At 36.9% G+C, this 19,139-nt stretch overlaps 1 protein-coding gene across 1 annotated transcript in view; it reads left to right on the top strand.

The window, feature by feature from the left end:
* The window catches only part of shtn1 (shootin 1), a 38,456-nt gene that overhangs the window by 3,412 nt on the left and 15,905 nt on the right, over nucleotides 1–19,139 (top strand). The window contains exons 3-12 of the mRNA XM_058749387.1: nucleotides 3,901–3,961; nucleotides 7,248–7,342; nucleotides 11,369–11,534; nucleotides 13,816–13,913; nucleotides 14,269–14,350; nucleotides 15,686–15,780; nucleotides 15,932–16,078; nucleotides 16,996–17,149; nucleotides 17,664–17,790; nucleotides 17,979–18,064. Coding sequence (XP_058605370.1) covers nucleotides 3,901–3,961; nucleotides 7,248–7,342; nucleotides 11,369–11,534; nucleotides 13,816–13,913; nucleotides 14,269–14,350; nucleotides 15,686–15,780; nucleotides 15,932–16,078; nucleotides 16,996–17,149; nucleotides 17,664–17,790; nucleotides 17,979–18,064 — 1,111 coding nt within the window. The remainder of the gene's footprint in view (nucleotides 1–3,900; nucleotides 3,962–7,247; nucleotides 7,343–11,368; nucleotides 11,535–13,815; nucleotides 13,914–14,268; nucleotides 14,351–15,685; nucleotides 15,781–15,931; nucleotides 16,079–16,995; nucleotides 17,150–17,663; nucleotides 17,791–17,978; nucleotides 18,065–19,139) is intronic.

Here is a 19,139-nt window from a genome sequence, read left to right as displayed (position 1 = left end):
TTGGATCATGATTAAAATGTAGTGTTTGCCTCTAATTTTAAATGGAAAGAGCACAGACAAAGCCTTATTTTGTTTTTATGAAGATATTTCTTTTATTTGTGTTACTTATTTATTTAATTTGGGGCTTGTTTTAAAATTTCAATTTATATACATTTACATTATATTTACATTTTGTTATTTAGCAGATGCTTTTATCCAAAGCGACTTACAAATGAGGACAATAGAAGCTATCAAAACCAACAAAAGAGCAATAATAGTATATTATTATAGTGTTATATTTCAATTTCACAAATAAACGTGCAGCATTTTGTCCAAGCAATAATAAAAGGACACATTTAATTTATAATTTGTCTCAAATCTCATTTTGTTAAAAAGAAATCATGAATCGAATCGTGAAATCAAAATTGTGAATCAAATCGTGAGTTGAGTAAATTGTTACATCCCTATCTTTCAGCATTCATAGTACCTTCCAAAACATGCAAGCTGCCCATACCGTATGCACTTATGCACCTCCATACCATCAGAGATGCTGGCTTTTGAACTGAACGCTGATAACATGCTGGAAGGTCTCCCTCCTCTTTAGCCCGGAGGACAGAGCGTCTGTAATTTCCAACAAGAATGTCAAATTTGGACTCGTCTGACCATAGAACACTTTTCCACTTTGAAACAGGTGGAATGTGTTTACCGACAGTGGTTTCTGGAAGTATTCCTGGGCCCATTTAGTAATGCTAATGGCAGAATCATGCTGATGAGTGATGCAGTGTCGTCTAAGGGCCTGAAGACCACAGGCATCCAACAAAGGTCTTTGGCCTTGTCCCTCAAGGCCGGGACACACCAAGCCGACTTCAAAGAACTAGCGGCAACGAAAGCCGATGGTGTTGTCACCTCGCGTCAGCAGCATCGGACCAAAAAGCTGCGCTCGAACACACCGCACAGACTACAGCCGACGGCAAACTGACACGTGCGTTCTGTGCATGCGTGAGAGGAACAAGCTGTCCATATCAGCAGCTATCAATAGTATATTCATCATTCAAAAGGAGAAACCGAAACAAAGATATACGCAGTTTTCGCGTACATATGATATGCATCTACACCACAACCCTAATCCTACCCATCACATAGCATAGACACACCAAAGTCCATTTTTGCGTATCAATACCACGAGTTTTCGTTTTTATTTGGCGTACTATTATACGCACTTTCATGAGATCGGGTTGGAAAGATCACGTAACATTTAAACAGCCTTCTGTCTGTACCGCCTTCATTTACATGCTTGCAGTGGCGGTTTTAGGCATGGGTGAACGGGGCAGCCGCCCGGGGCGGCATTTTTTCATGACAAGTGGGGGGCGGCACAAGCACTTGGAAAAAAAAAATTATAATAAAAAAATCATCTGCACCGCTAAGCGGTTTTCTGTTATCTATCATATAACTGTGTGGGGAATTGGCAAATTGGTGCCCCTGCTTGCTGAGAAGGTGCCGTGTAGAGCCCTGCGCGGGACTGTTTTCTTAAACCCGCACCCACCCGCTCCCGCTGAATTTCTGACCAGGACCGCCTGCTCCCGCAACCTGCGTGTTCCACTCCCGCCCACACCCGCAATGTTTGTGTCCATTCCCGCCCGCTCCCACGGACTTGCTCTCAGAGCTTGTAAAAAAAATGTTGGCTACACAAATACGCAAATATTCGTTCAACTTATCATCCAGAATAACAGGATTTAAACATGATTGCGTTTAAATAAGATGAAATAATGCTAAACCAAAGCACCACACCCCACAAAAACATTGGGTATTTGTTTTATTAGCGTTATTAAACATTAACCGTTAAAACAAAAGCACAAATAGCAGTAAGGTTACCTCAGTTTTTAAAAGTAGCCTACTGCTTGATACAGAAGCACCAAACGATTTACTAAACAAACAGTTTAAAGGTCATTTCACACCCAGTCCGAAATGTTCGCACCTTAAAAAATAAATACAACCTCACATTATGTCACACACTGCCTCCGAAACTTTCGTCCTTCATAAAAAAAAAAAAAATCAGGTTCGAGTTTCTAAGTTTTCGCATCTGTAGCATGCATTTTGATAGGAAAGGATGAGCAAAAATTTCAGACTCAATGTGCAATGAACTTAACTGTTAACAAACAGTTTAAGTATGCTAAATAAACCAAAGCAAAATATGAAATAACTTTAACTTAAGTAAATAAACACATAGATAGAACTTAGAAAATAGGTATGTCGCCTCAGGCAGAGGTGCCAGATTTATGTCCTTGTGCACATTTTTCGCAACTTACGAAGTTTAAGTCTTTCCCATTTTTTTCAGTGACAATTGAGAATTGTTTCCAGATGTCTGACTTGCCTTGCTTTGCTTTTGTCATGTAAACAGCCGCTTTAATTTTCTTCTCAACTTAATGTGTTGACTCCATTTCTATTACACACCAAATCCCACCGTTCCCTGCGGGTCTCCCGCGAAAATTTCTAACCGCCCACTCTAGCCCGCAGCAAAGGTAAAACCACCCGCTCCCGCGAGATTTGCGTTGGGTCCCGCGGGAGCCCAAACCCAATGCAGCCCTCTAGTGCTTGTCCGCTCCATTAGTGGGACAAGTGGGATAAAGTCAGTCACACCTTGACTTTCTTCCAAATAACGCACATTTCATTCATAATATTAAAACACAGGCCTATAATTTGCACGTTTTTGTTTTTTCTGAATTGTGTGAAATGGCTAGTAAAATATACAAAACGATTATGTGGAGGTGAACTGGTTTAGTCTTGACTTCTGGTCTTGAGTGACGGTGTTGGGGGATGGGAAATCTGTTGATTGTCGATTGCCAAATAAACACAGAGTGTTTATGTATATACAGTATAGAGTTCTGATAACTTATACTGTTTTGTGCAGAATTGTGTTTTTCAAATGTTCTGTTGAAGGATTTGTGCAATTGAGAAATATAAGCTTATAAACTTATATTGTTATAGTAAAACATGGCTGTTTGTGCAAATTTTTTTGCAAAAAAAACTAGATTTTTTTTTTTCACGGATGGGGGGGGGGGGTCTCGCCCGGAGAGTAATTCAATGTAGAACCGCCACTGCATGCTTGTTTTAATCACTTGCGCTTTAATTCTAGGGCACTGACTCGTTCGCTAAACTGAACATCCAATCAGAGTTCTCACTCGCGCCGACGGAGAGCCCGACGAGTGGAACACACCAAACAAACTAGCCCGACCGTCACTTGCCGTCAGCCCGACGTTGCCAGACGGCCGACCGTCGGCTTAGTGTGTCCCGGCCTTTACGCACAGAGATTTCTCCAGTTTCTCTGAATCTTTTGATGATGTTATGCACTCTAGATAATGAGATTTGCAAAGCCTTTGCAATTTGATGTTGAGGAACGTTGTTTTTAAAGTGTTCCACAATCTTTTTACACACTCTTTCACAGATTCGAGAGCCTCTGCCCATCTTTACTTCTCAGAGACTCTTTCTTTCTAAGACATCCCTTTTATAGCTAATCATGTTACAGACCTGATGTCAATTAACTTAATTAGTTGCTAGATGTTCTCCCAGCTGAATCTTTTAAAAATCTCTTGCATTTTCAGCCCTTTGTTGCCCCCATGCCAACTTTTCTGAGACCTGTTGCAGGCATCAAATTTGAAATGAGCTCATTTAGTGGATAAATGTGTAAAATTTCTCAGTTTAAACATTTATGTTCTCGGTTCTATTGTGAATAAAATATTGGCTCATGTGATTTTGAAAGTCTTTTAGTTTTCATTTTATTCAAATTTAAAATGCGTTTGGGACGCTTTTTAAATTTGAATAAAATGAAAAATTAAAGTATATCCAGAATTCGGGTTGTAAATCTGATAATCTGTAAAAATGATATGATATAAATCTGATAATAGATTTTTTTTTTTTTTTCAGTGTAAAAAAATGCAAGAAGAGAGAGATGAGTCCTTAAGGAAGCTAAAAGAATTTGAACAAGGTTGGTTTTTAATATCTTGGATTCACTTCAAGGATCATCAAATTCACATCAGATATCCTTCTGTGTAGTACATTAAAGCAGGTGTGATTTATAAAGTCTACTTTCACTTCAGTTTCTGTGGGAAATACAGGCTATATGTGCTTTGCTCCTTTGGACTTTGATCCCAGAATATTGCAAGAACTATGACACCATTCCAGATAGACACACACCCAGTTATTCCATAATAATTTTTTCCGTTTTCCAACAAGACCTGTTTTAATGTTATTCAAACTGCAAAAATCCTTGTGTGAACAAATGATGTATTTGAGTTTACATTCACTGTGCTCAAATGGGTATGTAATGCTGGGTTGGATGTTTTGATGAAAACATTAGGTACCAAATTCACATCTGAGATGTTCTTTTTGCAGACATGAGTGGAGCTATCGACCGCTTTCGCTCTCTCATAGTCTGAAATTTGGGGTTGATATCAATCACACACACCTGAGTGAGGGGGAAAGCGACAGGTTTCAGTTTCAGATAGGATTTTTGGTGGTCCCTCCCTCACCAAATCGCCGCACTTCACCTCTCTCGTGCTTCTATACAAATGTCACCTTCTTTTTCTTCACCGGGGGAAACGTGGAATTCAAACATGAATAAAAAGGCAAAGTTTTAAAAAAGCACAACAAATGGCTGGTGGTGTTGGGGAGGAGGGGGGGAAAATCCATTACATTCTCATTTTAATGCACAAAATAGGTCATTATTTGATAGAGAAGAGTATGTGTTTTTGTGAATAATCTTGGCCTTTACTCATGTTTCCTCCGCCATAAACACGTATTGTGTATGACTTCCACTTAAATAGTGGCTGCAGCTTCTAGCAGAGCAGCTGCATATTAGGAGCTATTACGTGATTTCATAGCTCTCGGAAAATTGCTTCTATTCAGTACAAAGCGACCGAGGGGGAGGCTGGCTGGCTGGGGGGGAGCTGGGGAGCGAGCGAGCGAGAAAAAAGCCCCCAACACACAATCATGTCTTTTCAATTGGAGATGGCAAGGTTGATGACAACATGACCATTGTGTTCTAATGATAAGACCACAAAGGCATCTGCCCCCTCATCAAGCTCGGCGCTGTAGAAACAGCATCAGAGGCTCTAATTCACTTCTCCAACACGCAGGCCCGATAGCATTATACTCGGCATCCTCATGCACGTAATCACTGTCTGTCTCTGAGAAGACGCGTGCGCGAAGAGCCGGGGGGAAAACGGAGGAACGGCGCGAGAAGAAAGAGATTTGAAGATGCAACGTTGATGGCGAGGCCAAAACTTACAATTAAAGCTGCCAAGCCTGACGTGTGAAGTCTCCCCCTCGTCCCCCTCCTGCTCCACAACTGCCTCACACTTAGCCCGGTTTATGTGTAGCAGCTATTACAATTAACCTGTCACTTAGTGCTAGTACTACCAGTGAGAGAGAGAGATGAAAGATGGGGTGGAGGGGGACCAACTGGCAGCTAAGTACTGTTTAATGAGTGACAGCGAAAGGCTTACAGCGGGAACTTGGATATCGCAGACACAGGCGTTCATCAAGTTTTAATTAGGTGTCATTGGGAGGCAGCCGCTGGCCGTGATGGTGCTAATTCCTGTTTTTGCCTCTCAACCACAATGTGTAATTAGTTAAGAGGCTGTGAGCTGGTCCGTGGCCAGTCTCTGGTGATTACGGACACAAATAAGGTAAGAGCTCCAGGCGTTAAGAGCATCTGCCTCTTCCATCTCGCCATCTTCCGCCTCTTTGGAAGTTGATAGATTGTGGCTGCTCGTCAGGCTGACTGTGTTTTGAATTTGAATGTTGAAAGTTTAGTCTCAAATCAGCTTGTTTTGAGACTCTTTTTGCACGTGAGAGACTAACCTTAAATGTTTAGAAATGTATCACAAAGAGAGACTCTTCAGAGACACTGGATTTTTGAAGGTTCTTGCCAGTGAAAGCAAGGAAACACCGCAGATAACTCGATTAACCCAAACAATGAGCCTTGGCTAGACAGGCCTGCGCTGATCTCAGTCTCCCGTCCCTATAGGATCATTATGAGGGGCAACACTGAACTAATTCAAATAGATCTATAAAATAGACAGCATCTCTGTGAAAGCTTAGATGGAGAGGTTATTGTGTAGAAAAGAAAATCTGAAAGAAGGACAAGTAAGAAGGACATTTTTTCAGCATCAAGATATTTGTGTTTATATATATATATATATATATATATGTATGTATATATAATATACAATTTTTAACCTTTTTGATAGAAGTCTCTTGTGCTCTTCAAGGTTGCATTTATTTGATAATTAGCTATTTTTCGTTTTGATATATTTTAAAATGTAATTTATTTCTGTGATGGCAAAACTGAATTTTCAGCAGCCATTTCTCCAGTGTTCAGCGTCACATGAGCCTTCATAAATCAGTCTAAAATGCTGATTTAGCACTCAAGAAACATTTACTATTAATATCGATGTTGAAAACAGTTGTTATACTTAATATTTTGATACATTTTATGTTACTGCACTGATACATTACCGTAATGCATTTTATTTCAGGATTCTCTGATGATTAGAAAGTTCAAAAGAACATCATTTATTTGAACTAGAAATCTTTTGCAACATAACTGTCTTTACTGTCACTTTTGATTAATTCAATGCATTCTTTATGAATAAAAGTATTAATTTCTCAAAAAAAACTTTTGAATGGTAGTGCGTGTTTATGTATGTGTTGGAAAGGGTTCAAATATGCAGATAATGATGGAAAACTGTTCACTTAAATAGTCCAACAGGGTGACAGATCAATGGATTCAAATATTCCATATCCATATAAATCTTTAAATTACAATTAGGTTATAAAATGAATTGTATAATGACATAATATAATAAGAATTACAAAGATGTTTTGAGTCACACTACAGAATACTTCTATAACTACTACATCAACTATCAAACAGTTCAAATCCTTGCTAGCATTGTGTTACCATGTGTTATGTCCACCATATGAACTGTAGTTCCAGCTGTTTCACACACCAAATGTCCCTCAGCCGACTTGCTCAAAATAAGTCTGGAGAGCATGATAGCTGATAAAGAGCTGTTCTAAGTTTCAGTGCTCTGGACAGAGTAATTGTATGATGTTGTGACCTTGTCTGTGAACGTCATGATGTACTGTGCTGGCTGTTCCAGTGTGTGCATGACAGACAATTAGTTGTCTGCTTGCCTGTAGTGACAACTGTAGTGTGTTTGTGTTGAAGAAAACATCAAAATATTTGACATGTTGCTTGTCTTCAGTGTCACACAGGGTGATCGAGGAGGTGAACAACATTCAGGAGAATCTTGAGATCGAGAAGACATGCAGAGAGAGTGTAGAAGCTTTGGCCTCAAAGGTGGGGGTTTTACAATAAAGTTATGATCATCTGTTCTGTTCCATTTGATTCTTCTTTTGTGTTCTTATTCCTTTAATTTTCTTCTCTTCTGTTCTCGTCATTTGATGCTATTCTGTTCTATTTATTTGATTCTGTTCTTTTTTTGTTTGATTTTGATTCTGTTTTATTTAATTCCCCTGTGCTCTGATTCATGTGATTCTATTTTTGTTCTGTTTCATTTGATTCTGTACTGTTAAGTTGTGGTTCATTGGATTCTGTTCTTCATTTGATACTGTTTCTTTTGATTCTCTTCTTATCTGTTTCACTTGGTCTTGTTACAATGTGTTCTGTTCTATTCTGTTTCATTCAGTTCTCCTTTACACTTCTCAGAAACAATACTTCCAGAATCATACACCTATGTTTATGCTTATGCTTTCACAGTAAATAGATTGGGAATGGGATCCATCATGCCTCTGTCCAACCACCCTTCTATCCATTTATTTCCTCCTCCATCCTGAGCAAAGTACACACAATTGTACTCCACATGGGCAGTCAATCCATTCAGTTCATGCTGGAGACAATCTTAAAGACTTTCTCCCTCCCGTATACCTGCATCTTGGTGTTGACTGCCAGCCCACCTCACTGGACCCGCTCATTACAGAAGTATTCAATTTGCCATCAGTCCCAGCTCAGCACATTGTTTAGTTGGGTTTCAGTTCTGCCGTTCAGGCTCAGTCGGGTCTGAAAAGTGAAGTGGCATCTACACTGAGCGCTCAGCAGGTAAATGGATCTCTAAAAGCCCAGGTGTGAGGCAAATTAGCGGGAACGATTACCGGCTCATTGCGGTCTCTCTGATGGATGAATCAACTTTCTTCTGCTGTCTGTCGGTGATGAGCGCTGATCACCACACACAGAGAGAGAAATGAGAGAACAGTAGCAGTGAAAGGAATAAAGGCACAGATAAAAGAGATAAAGACCAGGAGAAAATAGTCTTTAGATTGAAAAAAGACACTGTTGTCCTGCATTTTAGATGCAGGGTAGCTGTCATTTGAAGTCTTTCTGCGTCCAAAAAAAGAAGACATTTTACTGTGCAAATGAAAACTGGCATTTATTTTTTTGTACTTGACAAAATAGACTGAGGTGACAAAACCCTGCTGGCTGACTGTTATTTAGCATGGATGACAGGATTTCATTCCTGCCATTTCTTGAGAATCGCTTGCGAGATTTCTCTTGAGGTATAGCAACATTTTTTCCTTGAAGTATGTGAAGCCATCACAGATGTTTCTGAGAGCTGCGGTTGAGGAAGACTGCAGAGCATTTCATTTGTACGGAGGAAATAGACCTGCAGCTGGGCCGTTTTGTGCCTCAGCATTATGTGTTGGATAAAAGCTCGATTTAACCAATCAATGGTTTCCTGACATCCTTAAATGCACAGCCCAGCTTGTTCTGTGTTCGCCGGCGGCCACTGCGCATGAAAACCAGTGCAGATGCCCTTTGTCCTGGCCGCTCTGTGAACACCCACACACTGAGCCCCTCACGTCTGTGCGACTAACAGCGGGAGAGTCCTGTAGGTTTCGGCCTCCACAGGTTTGCTCATCTTCCATCTGTCAGGACACATGACTGTTTGAGGATGCAGTTGTGTTTGTCACTAGTTGCTCTCTTTCAACACATAGCCGATTCCTCTCAAATATCTCATCTGTCTTTATTTTAAGGCAGGAAACACTTTGTTGCATTAAAATTGTTGATTTTCCCAAGAGTTATTTTTATTATTTATTTTTTTTACAATATCATTCAAAAGTCTCTTATGCTTACCAAAACTGCATTTATTTGATCAAAAATACGTAAGTAAGTATTGTTATAAGTAATTAAGTATTATTATAACAATTTTAAATAAAATATTCTAAAATGTAATTTATTTTGTGATGGCCTTTGAGGGCAAAGCTGATTTTTCAGCCGTTTTTACCCCAGTCATTATCAAGATAAGAAAAGTTCTGTGGAAACGGTGATACATTTTGCCTTCACACATTTTATGTAATATATAAAGTCAGTGGGTCATTATCCCCAAAATTAGAAAGATTCCTATTTAGAAATGCACAATATATTGGTACCATATTGTGTATCTGATGATATTACAATTTGTTTTAATTTATTGGTATTGAATGCAATTGGTTATTTAATTATACATCATCTAATTTTAACTTAACGTTAATCTTTTAAAACACTAAAGGTTTAATATCACTGTTAAACGTAATCATTAGCATATCTCAAACTGAATACATCACATTTTCATACTGTACTAAATTTTAGTGTTTTTATTCATCTATTTATATAAAACTGTATTACATTTTAATGCTGGCTATTTGTATGCCATAGCATGAAAATAATTATCACCTTATTGGTATTCACAGATCTGTGATAATTATTTTCATTCCTAAGTTTATTTTACCATAATGACCAACAGACTATACATTATTCCACTTATTTTCTGGCTGCTTACCCAGTAAACAAGTAAATATCCAGACGTGAAATTTAGATTTTGCCTTGTCGCTGTATTTATGTGAACTAATTTTGCAAATATTTATAAAACAAGTATGAAAGACTTTGACTTGATTTGCATCTCAGCCTGCAGGATGGAAAAGAAATCTCACCTCTTTTTTGAAAGTGTGAAGGAGACGTTGTGAAAATTACAGCATTGGCTCATCCCAAATTTACATTTAAATTAGTCCAAAAATTTTGGTAGGTGTGATTGGAGGATGGCGAGTGGAATTGTCTCAAACAGTCTCTACATTTCAGCGGTATGATTTATTGTGTATGACGGCTGTAATTTTGTCTGCCAAGAGACCCTGAGGCAGACAAAAAAAAAGAAGAGGGAAAAAATCATAATCAATTTCTTAAACTCGGGAACATTTTGAATTAAAAAGCAGTAATGGATGAGGGTTCGCGGGTGGTGGCAGTCAAATCAAAGTGCAATCCAAACACATGACATTTTGTTTTGATGTGTGATCAGAGGAGATGAGGGGCCTGGCCACCTCGGGAACGCACGTCTGATTTCTGCCACTGTGTAATTTCACCGCTGCGCTCTCATCAATGCCAGATGATTATCGCAGAGCAGGCGTGTATGCGTGTGTGTCTGCGTGTTTATCCCCATATTATGTGTTGTTGATTGCATTTTTAAAAGATGCATTCAGCAGGAAGGACGGCATCAGGAAATGGATTCACGTGCTGTGTCCTCACTTGGATGTCATTAATAAAGGCTCATTAAAGAGGGGCATTTTATCCTTGCCTCCTGCTCTTTTTCTCTCTCTGACTGGAATTTCATCCGGGACTAATTTACATACCTCCACCCCCACTGGCTCTCTGAGTTTCCATTAAGTGGCCTCCCTAATTGAAGTGTGAATGACCAGTCTTAAATTACTTTAATTGGGTGTTCAAAAAGGTAAAATTTCTCGGATGCAGGTATGTGCATGTGGCGAGGGAGGGGGTCCGTGGCCGCGCCTGATAGAATGCTGTAATTATTTATGAAAACAGGAGTGTCTGCTGCTGCTGCTCCTGCATACGTGTAATGAAATGTCTATTATTTTGCCCCTGATTATTGCTCTTTTCCAGAGTGTTCGTGCTGTGTGTGTTTGGCTGTGTGATTGAGGGGAATTGCATGGGCGCCCGCTGGGGTTCCAGCGGGCTGGTCTGTCTACATGCTGCTGATTTGATTTCTCATATCTTTTCGCTCTGTGGCAAACACAGAAAATCACCGGCTTGGGTTTTATATCATTTGTGGTGTTACAGGTGTCATTTTGATCTCTGATTATTCCTATAAATGTGGCGACATTGGCCTCACTAGATTAACTTTTTTTTCAATGTCAGTAGACACTGGCTTTTCGTTCTCTTCACCGAGACCAAGCAAATTCATGTTTTGATAGTGTAGCTCAATTGGTACTGTGTGATGCCAGCAGCACTCGGATCATGAGTTGAAATGTGTACATTAAATGCACTCTAAGCTGCTTTGGATAAAATATCTTTCAAATACACAAATGTATATCTTTCTCTCAGTTGAACAGACAGAACCGTTCTCTGAAGAGGAAGAGTATGCTCTTTATGTCCCGCCTTGGTGCTGATGTCATCGCTGAGATCAGTCTGAATGATGAGGATGATGAAGATCCACAGGAGGAGGAGTCAGGTGTATGTAGCTCCTCCCACTGTCAGATTGTCATTACAGGTGGGTCAATGCACTGTCCCACAATGTATTGCTTAATAAAATATTTTATCACTTTATATTTTGCATCTACAGATGAAGTGTATAATTTCTATGACACAGACAGTGAAAGAATTGCAGGTTTTTTGTTCAAGCAGATTGACTGGGCCAGTCATAATAACATGGGCTCTGGCATTAAATTGAGGCTTGACTACCTGTTTAGTCAAACAATGGCTGACAAACTTGTGTGAAAGCAGTCATTATTTAGTAGTATAGAAATTAGACGCCTTTGCCATTAAGTGTCTAGTTTTTGAGGCTATTAGAATTTTTTTTATCCAAATATTTAAATTTCGTTATTATGTACTTTTGTTTTAAATATTAAATATAAAATATTTTACACTTTGACATATACCAACAGTCAGAGCTGGGTAGTAACTGATTACATGTAATCTGAATGATGTAATTAGATTCCAAAAATGAAGTACTTGTAATTAGAGTAAGTTACATTTTAAAATACTCGTAATCAGACTGGTTACTTTTTTATGGATTACATGATTACATATTATTCAAACAATAGCAATAACGTATTCGTAATTCATTGATTCTCTCTAATTTCTCTTTTTCATCTTTCTAAAATAGCCTACCGATTATATACATATTATATATGTATATATAGCCCGGTTTTGAGGACATTCACACATAGACTAGTCATTATTCAGGTGGCGACAGCATTGGACCACTGGATTTACAAAAATAATTTCAGGTTTAAGAAGGGTTTCAACATTGCATCAACTGCTGATGGACACATTCATTTTTATTTAAATTATTACTCTAGGTTTTTTAACCATGTATTATTAATTATAATTAACCAAATGCACATATTCACATTATTTCTTAGTTACATGTAATGCAGGCATTCCAAAACTTTTTTTCATCTAAACCTTATTCACCAAATATATTTGCTTTAAATACCTCTGAGATTTTTAAATAAATATTTCAATAATTAAGAATCACATTTGCACGTCCACGATTTCTTTGATGTTAATGATCACATGGCATGCAGGTAAATAAAAATATTTCATCTTTTTCAGTTAGTGTTGTATTTAAAACAAAGACTATAGAAATACAAAGACAGTTCACTCCTATACTTATGAATGAGAGAAACTGCAACACACAATATTGAGGAATAGTCCCACCTTCTAAAAGAAAGAGCCAAATTTCCCATAGAAACCTGACTAGACCAGCCAATGCACATGAGCAGTCATAAGCACGTTATTACTCCGCATGCGCATTGGCTGGTCTAGCCTGAAAAATAAGCTTTTTAACGCTATTTGAGCATAAGAAACAACATTCATGGGGCAATTAATTTCAGATTTTTGTTGCTAATTTGACATATGTTATTTAATTGTGAGTTCAGCGAGCAGTTTTTGAGATTTCAGGATTCCCCCATTCATTAAGATATGTCTTGTACGAGCTGCCCTGGACGTTGCAAATATGGCCGCCAAGTGAAGAGACTTTCCTCGAAAGGGAGTTTGTTTTAAAATGATTTATTTTCATTTTAATATTTTATGATTTAATTAATTGTCAGCTTTTCTTTAATCTCAAAACCCCCCTGCAGTTCTTTTACGAACCCTAGTTTGGGAAACCTTGATGTAATATAATGTTTAATGCACTTCATGTTGTTAATTACAATGAATGGAACACGTTTTCTTACTCTTTGTATTTTTTACATCATTATGGTACAAGATAATGCTATTTAAATCAATGTTATAAACGAGTTAAATCAAAAGTAATCTAAAAGTAATCTGATTATATTACCTAAAATGTGTAATGTAACAGATTATGTTACTGACTACAATTTTTGTCATGTAATCTGGAATCAGAAACGGAGATTAATCTACCCAGCTCTGCCAACAGTTTAAATTGACCACTTTACATTTTACATTATTTATTTATTTATTTATTCATTCATTTATTTATTTATGTGTTTTAAGTATTAAATGCAATTTTTTTAAAAGATCTTTATATTGAAACAGTTAAACAAAAGTTGAAAGTGACCAAAGGCTTTCAACAGGCTTTTTTCAAGGCTTTCACTGAAAAACATTGTAAAAGTAGTCCACACAGCACATGCTTTATTCAAAGTCTTAGATACAGTAGCTTTTGTATGAAGCAGACTAAAAATGTAAGTCATTTTGCCCTCCACTGCAGTTCTCAATTCATGTTTGGTTATAAGACGCTTGAGAATTCAGGCTGTTTTGTACTGTACTTTTTTTTTTATATACTTTTTCTTGTTTATTTGTGGTAGAGCTGAGGGATAAACTAGAGGCGATCCTGGCTGAGAAGAAGCAGATTGTGATCGATCTGGAGACGACAATAGAGCAGCTCTGCCAAACTAGACAGGAAGTATGTGAGAAAGTCACTTAATCTTGGGTTTTACTGCATTAACTTACTACTCATTTTTAAGAAAGCTCTACTGTGCGTCATTTTAAAAAATGTCTACATTATACACTCAAAATGTTATTTTTTTCTTAATGAAAAGTAAAAATCATGACAGAACAAAAATGTATTGATCCACCTCCTTAATGTCTTTAATATTAACCTTTGCCATGTTTCACAGTGGCTTTCATTCAGAATAATGACAATCGAATGGAGAAGAGGGGGTCTGTCTTTGTGTGATTGTTGTTTCAGTTGTCGTGTTTCAGATGAATCAGTTAAATACCCAAATAAATGAAGCTCTCACTCTCCCTTTCTTCCTAAGCTCCTGAAAGAGAAGCATGATAATACTGTTTTAATAGCTGAAACATTCCAACAAAAGAAGCTCTTGGGAAAATACAACAGAGGTCAGTTGTGCTTATGCTCTCTACTGTATTCCCTTACATCAGCCTCTCTCTCGCTCTCTCTCTACTGCTTTCCAGTCCAGACATTCATTGATCCTAACACACTCTGGTACATCTTCATTGTATCATTCAAAGTCTATACTGTGTTTCTTGTATACAATAACAATAAGTCATACAGTATTTTGTATGTAAATCTGTGATTTCTGACACCTTTCGTTTGAATATAGACTCATAACAGATCATGCAAATATCACAAAAATCAGAATGCATCATTTTTCACAATTATTTTTTTCTGTTTGTTTGTGTTTTGAGTTGTTTAATCATTTGATGCATGAAAAATCATGATGTCATAATCTTGTCACTTTAAATAAAGAATTATATTTCTGGTCTTCTTTTGTTAATAATGATATATCTGAGAGAGATGCACTCTGTTGCATACAAAAGAAGATAATGTTGTCATATGCTGCCGTTCAAAAGTTTGGAGGAATTACCTTTTTTTGAAAGAAGTTTTCTTTTATTCAGCAAGAATGAATTAAACTGATCAAAGGTAAAAGTAAAGACATTTATAATGTTACAAAAGATTTCTATTTGAAATAAATGTTGTTCATTTGAACATTCTAATTATATTTTTGTATCATTTCCACAAAAGTTTTAAGCAGCACAATATTGATAATAATAAGAAACTTTTCTTGAACAACCAAATCAGCATATTAAAATGATTTCTGAAGGACCATGTGACACTGGGGTTAATGGATTCTGAAAATTCAGCTTTGCCGTAACAGGAATAAATTATATTTTAGAATAAATTATATTTTCAGTTTTTAGAATTGTAACAATATTTTACAATATTGCTGGTTTTACTGTAATTTTGATTAAATAAATGCAGCCTGGGTGGGTATAAGAGACTTCGTTCAAAAACATTAAAAAAAAATTACCAACCCCAAACTTTTGAACAGTAATTTAAATAAAAGACTTATAAAGAGGTCAGGAAAGTGGAATTATGGATAAGAGCCTAAGGTCATCATCAGGCACTATTGTCTTCTGCTTAATAGCCGAATCTGAACTGCCTCCATAGTTGAGTTTCCATAATTGATTCTGCTATTTTCCTGTTTATACTGTGAAGTTGCTTTGATACAAATCTGTATTGTATAAAGAACTATAGAAATAAAAGTAACCTAACTTAACTTGACCGATCTGATTTAAATGGCATATTGCACCCTAAAATGCATTTTAAAGGTCTATGCCCTGTAGTGGATGTCATCAGAAGGCCAACAGGAATTTAAATTATACCATAGACAAGATATATAGAAAAGCTTACCTGTATGTGTATGTGTGTAGTTTCTCAATATGCTCTAGATGAGTTTGAGGCCTTGCAGGATGATCTAAAGCTTGAGAGGGACCTGCGTTCTGAAGCAGAGAAGTTTGCACATGAGGTAAAAGCTCAGTTTGATTTGATTTCATAATTACTTTATTGAAATGTATAAGACATGCTAGGAACTCTGAATATTTGTGGAATCCTGGAATGTTAATTAAGTGGTGTGTGAATGTGTGCTTATCTCTCTGTCTCTCTGTGGGTGAATGAAGATGCTAGTAGAACAGAAGAAGCTGAAAAGACAAAGCCAGATGTTGATCCAGAGTGTGTCTCCAACAGAAGCTCTGCAGAAAGCTCTGGCAGAGATCAACACACTCACACACACTTTAGAGACACAGAGACTTGAGCATCAACAGCAGGTAATAAACATACACACATTAATCCCCACACTGACCTTTAGGTCACAGTGTCCTGAGAGGGTGCAGACTGAATGTCATTAAAATAATAACAGCCAAACCAATCAAATCAACCATAAAAAAAACCTCCTAGTGTCACAACAAAACACACACACACATGCAGTTCATTATGTGACTTTCTAAAAGGAGAAGAAATGAGCGGTATTCTGCATTTAAACAATCATTAAAGGATCAAGGAAAATGCTTTACTCACTTCATGGTATTTGTCAGCCATCACTATTTAGTCAGAGTAAATGACATTTAATATGACAAGAACAATAATGAGGCTGTGAGGGATGGAAGTACAGTCACTATGTTGTCCTGCCTTAAAGGGATGGTTCACCCAAAAAACCGTTCCATTGGAAAGGCGAGACTTATTTTCTTTCATGAACTTATAAGGAGATATTTAGTATGGACAGTGCAGGATTTTTATAGTGAACTAAAATTACAACTAAAACAATCCGTTGCTTGAAATAATAATAAAACAAACCTTAACTGAAATCATTTAAAATATATTAAAAAAACGTAAACTTATTTTATGTCAACATGTTGCCAAGGCAAACTAAACTAAGACTAAAAAACAAATAATAATAAAAACTTTAAAAACAAAACAACAGAATTATCAAAACTTCATCTAAAGTTGAAATAAAAACTGAAAATGCATTAAGAAAGACTATAATAGTATCTCAGTGACAGTACAAAAAAAACACAGGTCCAGTGTCCAAGCTGCTATTTTCTATATAGTGAAAGTGGAAGGAGACCTGGTCAGCATTTCATTTGATGGCATGGTGGCAGAGTATTCATTTTATAAGTGAACTATACCTTAAAGTTCAAAGATCACATTCTGTTTTTACAACCCATGTTTTGTTGGTGGATTCCAGGTGAAGGCTCTTGAAGAGCAGATACATGGCAGTGAATTAAAGAAGCAGCTGACAGCGTTACAGAGACAGACTGATTTGCTGGAAGAGGAGAGAAAAGAGTGGCAGCACAAACACTCCAAAGCTGAAACCGAGGCTAAAGACCTCAGATTCACAGGTACCATGTTAGGGGTCAGTTTTTAGATTTTTGAAAAAGAAGTCTCTTATGCTCACCAAGGCTGCATTTATTTGATAAAAAATACAGTGAAATATACAGTAATATTGTGAAATATTATTAGAATTTAAAATAACTGTTTTCTATTTTAATATATTTTAAATTTTAAAATATATTTTAATATATTTTAAAGTCTTTAGTGTCACATGATCCTTCAGAAATCATTTTAATATGCTGATTTGGTATTCAGGAAATCAGTGTTGGAATCAGTCGTTCTCTAAACATTTAGTGGAAAACATGATACATTTTTTTCAGAATTCTTTCAACAAAAAAAAAAAAGAATTCTAAAGAAAAGTATTTTATTTGAAATAGAAAAGTTTTGTCACATTAATAAATTTATTTGTTGTCACTTTTTATCAATGTAATGCATCTTTGCTAAATAAAAGTATTTAATTTCTCCCAAAACTTTTGAACAACACTCTAAATAACCCAGTATTTATATCTCTGTGTTTTGCAGTGGAGGAACTGAAAAAGAAGCTCCAGCAGGTCTCCAACCCACCACCAGCTGCCCCAGGACCCCCTCCTCCACCCCCGCCCCCACCTCCTCCACCTCCACCGCCTGCCTCTTCAAGCAACCCACTCAGGTGAGTGTCTGTTTTTGACGAAAGCCATCAAAATGAGGAAATACAACTTAATAATAAAAAAGATCAGATGAAAAACTGCAATCAATATGCTTGTTTGGTCTTTGGGACGTTTCAATGACTTGTTTCTTGTTGAAACAGGAAATTTTGCTTTAGTTTTCCATTTTTTCTTTTGTCTCTATCTCTTTTAGCTCATTACTCTCTATGCTTCGTAAGAAAAAAGACGTGAGCACTGAAATTGCTTTAGTGGAGAAGGACTCCTCTGAGAAAACCCCAGGTAAAGTTCATTTCCAATCTATAAACCTTTAACCTCAGGTTAAAAGTTTTGCTTTATAATAATTAATAAATGCAAAGATTAAATAGATTGATCATTTAAAAGCACAGTAATCAGCGATGGCTGATGGTTCAAGGTTTTTTCTTTGTTTTGTTTCATTAGCAGGGCTGCCCTACAGTTGTGTTCACGGTCGAGCCACATGAAAGATTTCAGACGTTTATGTTGACCTTTTTGATCAGTGTTGAATATCAATTAGAGTGTTGCAGTGCATTCCGTCAGGTGGAATGTTATTAATGTACACCGTTTCACATAAAGTAAACTTCTGTTCTTCATTACAGCAAAAATTAAAATGAAAGACTTGGGTCAAGTTCAAGTTTGTTTTTTAGCCATTTCTTTCAGACTTACACTAAAAATCAAGATGGGAGACAAAAAGGAAGAAGACCTGCAGCTTTTTGCTGAAGGACAAACACTTTTGTACAGTTTGGATAAGTCATTACCCATTTATGCTAAAAAAAAAATTGACAATTCTTCAGTTATTGGCATGATGTTCAGGTTTATAGAAACTGACTGGTGAACTTTAGCCTTCCTTTTATCACTAGTGATTGATTTTTTTTTTTTCCCACTGGGTTTGAATATTTTCAAGGAATGGTGATCTTGCCAATGGATTGACTAAAATTCTTTCACATCCTATAATAAGTATAAGTTCAGGCCAAAGCTTAGATACATTTGTCGAATAATTGCAGTTTTCTTTCAGGTGTTCTTGTTAATATTGAACAGCATTTTTATGATCTTGTATGAATAGAAGGTTGTTATTGGACTATACTCTAGCTCTGAAACGCGATGCCAATTTAGTGCATTTGCAAAAGAGAATGTTTTTAGAGAGATTTTTATCATGTCAGAAAAACATCAGACTGGTAAGCAGATAATATTCACATTTTTTGTTACAGTTAATGACAGAATGACTAAAAGCGTTTGCCAAGGCCACTAAACAAAGACAAACATCACAGATCAACTTTCTTTTGATATTTTTTTTATGATATTTGTGCATGCCAGCTCAAATAGAAACCCTCGCAGTTCT

This window comes from Onychostoma macrolepis, chromosome 17 (assembly GCF_012432095.1).
Source record: "Onychostoma macrolepis isolate SWU-2019 chromosome 17, ASM1243209v1, whole genome shotgun sequence".
NCBI classification, from domain to species: domain Eukaryota; kingdom Metazoa; phylum Chordata; class Actinopteri; order Cypriniformes; family Cyprinidae; genus Onychostoma; species Onychostoma macrolepis.
The sequence above is the reverse complement of the archived record's forward strand: the minus strand, read 5'-3'. Positions and strand labels throughout refer to the sequence as shown.